The sequence below is a fragment of the Alligator sinensis genome, unplaced genomic scaffold (assembly GCF_000455745.1).
Source record: "Alligator sinensis unplaced genomic scaffold, ASM45574v1 scaffold548_1, whole genome shotgun sequence".
Taxonomy (NCBI): domain Eukaryota; kingdom Metazoa; phylum Chordata; order Crocodylia; family Alligatoridae; genus Alligator; species Alligator sinensis.
The window spans coordinates 290,047-300,709 of NW_005842973.1; the positions used below are offsets into that span (position 1 = coordinate 290,047).

The following is a 10,663-nucleotide window of genomic DNA, read 5'->3' on the forward strand; positions in this document are numbered from 1 at the left end:
CTCCCCTAGGAAGTTGTTCCCAGATCCTAGCCACCCTACCAGTGAAATAGTGCCTCCTAATCTCTAACGTGAACCTATTCTCCAGCAGCTTCTGGCCATTGTTCTTCGTCACCCTAGGTGCTGCTGTGGAGAATAGGGTCATTCCTATTTGCTGCTGATCTCCCCTAACAAGTTTGTAGAAAGCCACCAAATCCCCCCTCAGCCTCCGTTTGAGGCTGAACAGGTTCAGTTTCCTCAGCCTCTCCTCATAGGGCCTGCCCTGTTGCCCTCCAACCAAGCGGGTGGCCCTCCTCTGAACCTTCTCAAGGCAGGCCACATCTTTCTTAAAGTGCGGTGCCCAGAACTGGACGCAGTACTCCAATTGTGGCCCGATCAATGTTGCGTAGAGGGGGAGTATCACGTCTGGACTGGCTTGAGATGCATCTTCGGATGCATGGCAAGGTGTGGCTGGCTTTGCTGGCTGCAGTCTGGCATTGGCGGCTCATGTTCATCTTGGAGTCAATAATGACTCCAAGATCCCTTTCCGCCTCTGTGCTCACAAGGGGGGAGCTCCCCAGCTTGTATGTATGTTGTGGATTCCTTCTCCCCAGGTGCAGCACCCTGCATTTATCTACATTGAACCCTATCCTATTACCATCTGCCCACTTCTGTAGTCTGTCTAAATCTAATTGCAGCCTCTCCCTTCAAGCATGCCTACCTCTCCCCACATCTTGGTGTCATTGGCAAACTTGGACAACGTGTTTTCCACCCCCTCGTCCAAGCTGCTGATGAAGATGTTGAACAGTGTAGGCCCCAGGACCAAAACCTGGGGGACCCCACTATTCACATCCCCCCAGGTTGAGTACGACCCGTTCACCACCACTCTCTGGGTGTGCCCCATCAGCCAATTTTTGACTCATCCAACTGTGCAGGTATTTGTTTTAAATCAAACTATATTACATGAGATTAAGCTCTGACCAAGTTTCATACTGTTAAAACGTGCCAGTGATCTGACACTCTTAAATTATATTTATACATTTCCTGAGATTGAAGTCGGAACTCAGCTTCAGATATACTTTAGCAGTTTAAAATTGGACAGTTTATAGATTTAAGCAAGCACTGTACAAAAAAACAGTAATGGTTTCTGACACTTGAGAAATACCCTTAATGCAAGGAATCAGGTATGCTTGTAGTTTCTTCTAGTGAACCTGAACCTGTGGAGCAGTTTCTGAAGCTGTCACAAGAACAACATCGAATTCAGCACAGCAGTGATTATTTATATCCAAAATGGTTCATACCCAACACTCTGAAATATTATGTGTTGCTGCATGATGTCAGTGCAGGAGAGGAACAAAGGTAGGTCATCTTCATGATTTCAGAAGAGCTTGTTTTGCTGATATGCTAACTCTGTAAACTGCAGTTCATTTAAAAAAAAAATTAAAACAAAAAGATAATGATTAACAGTATGTAGACTGATGCCCAAGCAGATGTCTTTGGCTAACTGTGTGTGAAAGCTTTTTCTTTCAAAGTTACTAATCTTCAGGCATTGGTACAAACTTAAATACACATTTTTGTATAAAATTGACCGATTTAGCAAGTCAAATTGTAAAATTTGGGATGGCATTCAAAGAAAAAGTAGCTTGAAATACTCTAAATTTGCAGATTGGTGAGTTAGGTTACCAACATAAATGGCTTTTCATAGTATATACTGTTTATAAGACTTGAGTACAATTTAAACTCAGGATGACAAAGTATTGGTTCCGAGGCTAGGAAATGAAGCAGTACCAATGTTGGGGTGTTGTGTAAAGAGTCTCTCTCTCTCTCTCTCTCTCTTAGTTTGCAGTTAAGGCTCCCAGAATGTTTTGGGTAACAAACTGTCATTCTTTTGTATAGTAACCCAGTCACATACCATTATACATTATTTAATAGTTTATTCCTAAATGTGACCTTCAGTTAAAATAGAAATAGGCAGAATATCAAAATTAGTACTACTATTTGTCCTAGCTATTTCTTTCCACAGATATTTTTCCTCTCCCCTCCGCCCTTAATTGTCTTCTAAACTGTCTTCATTTCCCTCTTCCATGCTAGCCTTTTGGCACGGAATCAGTGGCTACTGCCAAGCAGTAGCAGTTGCATGTAATTAACTGCTCCCTGTGTGTTTTCAGAGGCAAAGTGTTTCTTTCTTTATTGCAGTTCTACTCCAGCTGCTATCCTGTTCTTTATGTTAACTGCTTTACAGTGCATCACGTGTGGGGGAAGAGGGAAACTTGAGGGATGAGTGGAAGGATCTAGCAGGCAATACTTTGACAGAGTATTTTTGTGGGTGTTGATATGGGCAAGTCTGTTTCAGGTGATACAATTCAGTAGAAATTGTGTGATTTATGTTCCTCTTCTACAACTGTTATTGGATAGGAAAACCACTTTTAAATGTTGCAAGGCGGTCCAGTTTTAAGACAAACTGACAAAACTTGATATTTCCATTTCAGAGCTGATTCGATTTATGAAGAAATGAAGCAGAGATATGGAACTCAGGGGTGTTATTTACTTAAAATAAATTCTCGAGTATCTAACAGGGGAGTAGATGAACAGATACCAGATCCTTGGAGTCAGTATCTTCAGAAAAACAGCATACAAAACCAGGTATGTTTCAAAAACACTTCTTAAATGTCCATATTGACTTCTGCTCTGATCTTAGTGAACTGTTCCGGTAGCATCATGTAATGGTTTTTGGTGCATTTGTGCATCCTTAATAATTTCCTCCTGGGTATTTTCGTATTCGGTTGTATTAGGTCATCCATTCCTCTCCTCCAAACTGTGTTTCTGAGAACACAAAGGGAGTTCTCCTCTAAAAGACTGTTGGTTTTGTGGGTTTTTTTTGTTTTCTTTTTACTTTTCCTTCCTTTTTTTTTGTCTTTGTTATTCCTTAGTGTAACTTTTTTCAAATCTTAGTTTGGTGGAGTTGTGGGAAATAATTAAGCCTGCGGAGGCTAGGAGAAAACAGCTTTGTTCCTTTTGTGCTGAGGCCTTGTAATCTAGCTTGATGGGACATATCCATGTCTGCCAAGATGTTAAAGGCTGGTTGTATGCCACTACATGCCACTAAAGGAGCCAACATCCTCTGCCCCACTTAAAGAAATTTCCTTGGCAGTAGAGTTTTTGCAGTTGTCACAAGACCAAAATGAGTCTTTCCCTCTTGTATTTGACTTTTTGTGCATCTTCTATATGCTAATAGAAGAGAAAACCTTGATCAGCAGATATTTGTGGAATGCTGCCTCCATTCTTGCCAAATCTCAGAAGGTGCCTTTGATTTAAAAAGGGCATTGTCAAAGACACTCAAACTTTACTGTTAAAGTTTAAAGTAGTTTCTATTCCCTTTGTTCCTCTCAGATGTGTGATATCCCTCCTAAGATGTGAATTAATGTTTCACAGTAAGCCAAATCAAGAAGTCCTATCTTTCACTAAGTTAGACCTTTTAAGTCCCTTATCCATGCTAATTGCTTTCTTAATATTAACTTAACTGATCTGACATCTTCTTGAAGTGATTCTTGACCGCTGTAGCTATTTAAACCTTGAAGAAAAAGTAGTCAGATTCTGTCTTCCTTTCACCCTTTGTGTACTGTAACTTTTAATCAAAACTGAACTTTTTTGAGAATTTTTCATTCTCTTGAACTCTGCAAACTAGCTGTTGAAAGAGAGTGCGCATTCATTTTAAAATGTGGTTACAGTCCTTCTTTGAGTGTAGTATTTGTATTTTTCAGGCTTTGGGAATAATTGATAAATATTAATGACTTGGAAACAACTTTTAAAATATTTCCTCCCCTTTTTTTTCCTCCTGGTAGGAATCTTATGAAGATGGTCCATATACTGTAATTTCGAATAAGAGTGCTGACCACTTAATATCAGATGGCTTAGATATTGATATCAGAGGTATATATATATATATATATATTTTTTTTTTTTTTTTTTTTTATAACTTAATATCTTTATTTAACATTTTTTATGTTAATGTAGGCATGTGAAAAACAAATGTCTACATATTACCTTCCATGTCTTGGATAATAATTTGGTGCAGAAAATCCTGTCTTGTATTGGTTTTTAAGCAACTAGGTCAGTGTGTCTTGAGGCTGGCTGAGTTTCTGGGTACCAGAATGCATTATAAACATTCCGTTTTGTAAGGTGTTTAAAGCAATATATAGGGGAGAACTAGTTGACTGCTTTTACCTTCAAAAAGATTTTGACAGTGTATTGTAGAAGAGGCTGCCAAAAGATTTGAGTACTAATGGGGTCAGAGGCCAACTATATCATGAATCAAAAATGGGTTGGGAAATGGAAAGCAAACAGTAAGAACAAAAAGTTGGCCATTTAATATGAAAAAAGGGTAACCAGACTCCTCTTCCGAGTCCCATATTTTAATACATTTTATAAATTGGGAATGGCAGAGTAATGCAGGAGCTAAACTTGCAGTTGGCAGTTATTCCAGTCAGTTAAAGCTAGAAAGTAACTTCAAAGAGACCTGAACAAGTTAAGCAAATGGTCAGCAAATGGTAAACACAATCTAATGCATATGTGAAAAGAAATATAACTAGATGAACTCAAGATGAAGATCTGAATGACTTCTTTTGTAGACAGTTCAGTGAAGACCTTTGCTCAGTGTGAAACTGTCATCAAATTAAACTCATAAGATGTAGCATAAGAAATGGGATGGTAAATAACATGGAAAATATTGTAATGCCTTTATGTTGATGAGTTGTATCATTTAATTTGAAGTATTGTCTGTTTTACTGGTCTCACCCCATCTTGAAAAACGCAGGAAGAGGGCGAGTGATCCAGGGACAGGCGGAGGGGGGCGTACTCCCTCAGGAAGGGAGTGAGAGAGACTTGTAAGAGGGATAGAGGGGGCATGATAGAAGTTTATAAAATAATGTATCACAAGATCAAGAGGAGAGTTGATTTAAAAAGAAAAAAAGGGACAAAATTGAAAGGAAATTTCATAGATAGGAAGGAAAACATATTTACTACTACAGGAAGTTGAGTTTTGTTGAAGGGTTATTGACTTGAGCCTTGTGGCTGACTTCTATACATGGGAGCAGATGATTTCTGTATTTATGAACTATGGGTTTCTGGCACATTCTTCTAAAGCAGCAGTTCTGAACCTTTTTCAGTTGATGTACCCCTTGGTCTCAGAGTGAGACTTCACGTGTACCCCCTTTCAGTGCGAGGAAATTAATTTTTTTAGGCCCTTTGACCTGTGTTAGACAATGTATGAAATATATCTCGCGTACCCCCTGGGGGTACATGTATCCCCGGTTCAGAACCGCTGTTCTAAAGCATCTTCTGCAATCCACTGACTGAAGAAAGCTTTGGTCTGATCCAGGGCAGCAGTTCCTGTGTTCCTTTCATACCTGTTAAATGCTTATTTTTAACTTTCTGATTTTCTAAATGCTTTATTTCTGAGTGATGCCATTGTTCTTTGTACTAGTTTGGAACCATCTGGTAAGCTCTGATCATTAAGGATGTAGGCAGACTTCTGCAAGTTGGAGCGTTCTGGGAGAACTTTTAATATAAGAAATCATATCCTTTATATACCTCACCTTGTTTCTTTAAGTAACTACACCACAGTGAGAGTCCTTTGTTTTAGTTTGCCAATTTTTTTTCTAGGGTAGGCTTTTTTTAAATAACTGGACTAGAGCAGGAATTTATAATAAGCACAATCTGCTTAATCTTATGATTGAACTAGCAAGAAGACTGGATTTAATGGATGTCTATTTTGTAAAATATTCCACTCAACGCTTTGGTAAGGCTTTAAATGATTGGAGCTGCCAATTCAACTTGTGTGGTCATCTGGCTGAAATTAACTGGGTAGACCTGTGACAATGTTTAGACTTCTATTCATATTTAAAGAAAAGCCCCTTTTAAAGTTTCCAATGCAGGTTTGCAATTGGAAGAGACCCCCGAGGCTTCTTGAAAAACTTACTTCTAGATTGCTCAAGTTGTGGTCTAATAGATCAGCTGGGGCTGAGAACTGGAATCCTCCACAGCTGCAGTTTTGCCCTTCTTTTAATAGTATGTTATTAATGGCATTGCCGGAGAGTAAAGTCTCTTCTGTTATTGTTAAAGCTTCATCTACCACATGAGCTCTTGAGACACCATTTTGTTGTAGTCTACTGTGGTAATTTTTAAATCTGTTTGCATAAGGGCTACTTTTGAATCACTAGCCCCTTTTTCCTCTTGTCCGTCTGCCCCCCATGGTTCTAATCATGGCCACTTCAAGGCAGTTGGAGCAGTAGCAAAACTAGGGGTGGGCAACAGGGGCACCCATCCCAGGCGCCAGGATGGGATGGGTGCTGGAATTGCCCCCTGCCCGTGGAGTCTGTGCCCTAGCAGCAAGAGCAGTCTCACATCTTTATCTATGCCAGGAACTCCCAGGCTGCCCAGCAGTGGCAACTGCTGCTGCTTTAAGAACAACAGCTGGAGCAGACACAGCATGTGGTGGTGGTGGTGGTGGCTGCAGCAGCAGCTCAACCAAGGGCTGTTCAGGAGTTCTTGGCATGGTTAAGACTGTTGTCCCCACCCCACTCTCCTGCAGGGTTTGCTCAGGGCACAAAGTATGCTTTCTGTGCCTCCTGAGTTGGAGCATTTTATCTGAACAGAAATCACATGCACAGTATAAATCACCCCCTGACTACTAGTTTACTGTGTACATGGCTTGAGAGTAGAGAGCTATATTGCCCATCATCAGAGAAAGGATGGTTACCCAGCTAAAACAGGGGGACTCTTGAGTACAGACTGTCAATTAAAAATGCAAATAAAACGGTCAAACTCAACCTGTTACTCAGGCCTCTACTCTTTCCTTGGAGGAGCAGTGTAGAATCCCTTTTTTTACCACTTACCTGCATTGTTCCTTGGTTTGGTGTGAAGTCATATTCTTCCATTCATTCCTCTTCCCTCCTGGTTGGAGCTTTCCAGAGGGTTTTGGGTTTTGGCAATTTACTTCAACTAATGACAGGTGAACAGCCTCCATTTTAAGAGTGTGGCATATGTAATATACTTGCCTGACAAATAGTTTGGATATGAGAAATTTAAGTAAGTAGGGATAGTAGGCCACGCAACAGTTGTAAAGCCTTTTAAAATCTAAATGTGTGTTGTTGTTTTTTAAAAAAATAATTGAATGCATTAGCAAAATAAAAATTTTTTATTTTTCAGTAGATGGCTTATCAAATAACTTTAAGGCTCACCCTCTTCAACTGGATCATCCCAGTGATACTAGTGGCACTTTGGATGGCACTGATTTCATAAAGACCACTCCGTCACTACACGAATCAAAAAAATCAAGTTCTGGAACACCTCACGGTGCATGTTTAACACTCACAGATCACGATCGGATTAGGCAGTTCATACAGGAGTTCACATTTAGGGGGCTTTTGCCACACATAGAGAAAACAATTCGGCAGCTTAATGACCAGGTAAAATCTCTCTTTCAAAATACCTCTTTTGCTGCATTACTATATATATTAAGTTCAATATGTCACTAAACTGTTCCCTCTTCTGAAACTCGCTTATCTAGATTTCAGGTGGACAGTTGAGGATAGTCATGCAAATAAAGAAAAACCCTGAAAACATCCTAGATACAGTAGAGATATACCTCAGCCATTTCCCCCTACTCTCCAACAGAAACGTTTAAAGGACTGGACTCAGTGACTCAAAATGTCCATTTCTGTACTATGTTGTAATCTGGAACAATGCCATGCTCAACTTGCAGCATGCTTTAAAATAATGATCGAAACATGTTAGTATATTACAAATAATACTAAAAATGGAGATAATTAATTTTAAAGATAAATTCATGTAATCAAGTGATTCATGAGTATATTTGTCTAGCAGGTTTAAGATAGTGTCATATTTATGAGAAACCAGCAAAACGTCCAGCAATGTAGTCTTTTCATGGTTTGGGAAAAGGTCTCTTTGGGGGAAACCTTGACTAGAATAAGTGAACTAGTAGAAGTACTTGTTTTGACATTGATGTTTTCAGGTATTGGGTTTTAATCATGATCCAACTTTGTTTGAAAAAAAGAAAAAGAAAACCCGTTTTCTGGTCATAGAATAACTGTTTGCTGCGAGGACACTATGTTGATATGATGACCTCCTCCCATCAAGGAGCTACCTGTGCTATTAGTCAAAGTCTCATCTGAAATGACTAACACAGTGATTCCCAACCTTTTCCAGCCCAAGGCACACTTACATTTAGTAAAAATTTTCTGCAGCACACCTGTTAAGGCATTCCCCATCTTCATGCCTGTTGTAGCTCATTGCCATGGCAAAATTCTGCAGCACACCTGTTAATTTCTGATGACACACTTTTGTGCCAAGGCACACTGTTTGGGAAACACTGGACTAACATGTATTAACATATTGCCTTTGTCTGTTTTTGAAGTTAAACAAATTTTTAAGGTGTATATTATATCACCCGAAGCATTTGAGCTTCATCACAGTTCTTGTAATCTCTTAAAGCTGAGTGAATTAATGGAAATTGCACTCTTCTCTTACAGTTAATATCCAGGAAAGGTTTGAGTCGATCACTATTTTCTGCAACCAAAAAATGGTTTGGTGGTGGTAAGGTTCCAGAGAAAAGTATAAATGAGCTGAAAAATACATCTGGCTTGCTGTAAGTAACTTTCATTCTTTAAATTTTAAATAAAAACAAACATCTTGACCAACACTTTGGTATTATGAATGTACTGTAGCTGACCAAGATTTCAACTAAAATCTTAGAATCAACAAAACATTTACTAAAAAAGTATGCATTTTTGCACAAAAAAACTTTTTTAAAGACGTTGAACTAAAATAGTAGAAGAGAAGTCCTTTTAAAGTCTAGTTTGTTGCTGAACAGATATTTTTATGAAGGTATACCCCCTTATGCTTTTTCAAGTACAACTAGACTTTTACAAAAATTCTACAGATAAGAAAGGAGAGATGATGAACTGTTACCTTTGGTTGATAGGCCATTTTAGTTTAGTTGGCACACACCAGCATGTGAGGATTCTTAAACAGGACAGGTTAACTGTTTTAACATGAGTTTAAAAGGAGCAAGGGTTTAGGTGTCAGCTGCTGCCAGTAACTGACAATGTGCATACCCTTACTCCCACATTTGATGAAAGCCTAAAGCAGGAGACTTAGGCCTCCAATGAAAGAGCATACACACAGGTGCTTACTGTATTTGATTGCTTCTTTTCATGGAAAATGTATTAACTTATTAATTTTCTATGCATAGAATGTAACTGTTGGAGGGTTGTCTTAAATTTGTGTCCCCATCCCTCCCCACCTCTGTAGCAGGGAAAACAGGGGCAGGCAGGGAGGGAGGCAGCAGTGTGCTATGCTTGAATTCTTAAGATTCCCCTTTTCATCTCTGTTTAATAGTTGCACACAGTTTAACAAAGATTAGTTTAAAATCTGATATAAACTTCTCCATGGACACTTATCCAAGTTTAAAACAATTACTAGTATAGTTTGTCTTTGAGATCCCTACCTAGCCTTAGAAGGGGCTTCTGAAGTCCAATACCCCCTTGTTTTTTAGGGAGCATGGGTGTGCGAAGTGGGCCATGTTCGATTTGGATTCAGCCCGATTCGGGACAGTGATTCGATTTGTTGATTCGGATCACTGTCCTGATTTTCGATTCTGCTGACTGAAGATACGATGCTGACTTGGAGAATCAGTGATTCGGCCACAGACACAGCTTTAAATGTTTTTTTCTATGTGCTTTGAGGTAGCAGTCATGGTTCGTGATCACTGTGATGCTGGGGTGGATGGAGCACCCCACAGGAGCGCAGGGGGTCTCCCACATGCTTGGTGGCAAACCTGGAAGTGGACCGGAAGTACTTCTGGGTCCACTGCAGAGTGCAGACCCTCGCACCCCTCCAGCTTGGCAGTTTGGGTGTGGGGGGACCCAGGAGCCACCAGTCGCTGGGGAGGGGTGGGGCACGTGCTCCGTAGTGGACCGGGAGTGCTTCTCGTCCACTTCCGGGTCCACCCTCCCGCACTGCCTGGTGTCCTAAGGTATGTAGAAAAAACATATAAAGCTGTGTCTATGTCCAAATCATTTTGAAACTCTGAATCAATTTGGAGTGTTCCAATTCAATTCAGAGAGATTAAAGGGTCTCCTGATTCAATTTGGATTTGGAGATTTGGCCATCGAATTGGGCTGAATCTCTGCCGAATTGCATCGGTGACCAAAGCTTCGCATAGCTCTAGTAGGGAGTAACACCTTATAGATGCTTTTATGAAGTATTCAAGCTCCATCTTTTAAAAAGTAGTTCCGTTTCTACCCCTATTAGTCCTAGTCTTTGGAACAGTCTTCCTTACTGATACAGTGTAAACTAATGTAAGCTAGTCTTAAACAGGTAGGAGTGGTGTTTATACTATGGGCAGAAAGACTCGAGTCCTTTATGCCCCTTTCCAACCAGTTTTGACTGGTTGCTAAAGAAATGCACTTTTTTTTTCTTTGTTGCATCCAAGAGGCATAGGTCCAAGTTACTGTTGTAGTTTTAGCTGGCCAGTAAAAATAAGTAGAATGACATTTTCCTTTAGTTTTCTTCCTCCAGGGGCAGAATTAAACGATTTTGTATGATGGTGCAAATGAAATAGCTTTCATAAGTTTCAGTGACAGCTACTTAATTTTTTTTCACCAAT

The 10,663-nt window shown here is 39.8% G+C and overlaps 1 protein-coding gene across 1 annotated transcript in view; it reads left to right on the plus strand.

Moving 5' to 3' along the window:
- Window positions 1-10,663, plus strand: part of TRAPPC8 (trafficking protein particle complex 8) — a 75,269-nt gene that overhangs the window by 16,518 nt on the left and 48,088 nt on the right. The window contains exons 4-8 of the mRNA XM_025192835.1: window positions 1,161-1,335; window positions 2,466-2,619; window positions 3,819-3,906; window positions 7,186-7,442; window positions 8,526-8,641. Of these exons, the coding sequence (XP_025048620.1) occupies window positions 1,161-1,335; window positions 2,466-2,619; window positions 3,819-3,906; window positions 7,186-7,442; window positions 8,526-8,641 (790 nt within the window). The remainder of the gene's footprint in view (window positions 1-1,160; window positions 1,336-2,465; window positions 2,620-3,818; window positions 3,907-7,185; window positions 7,443-8,525; window positions 8,642-10,663) is intronic.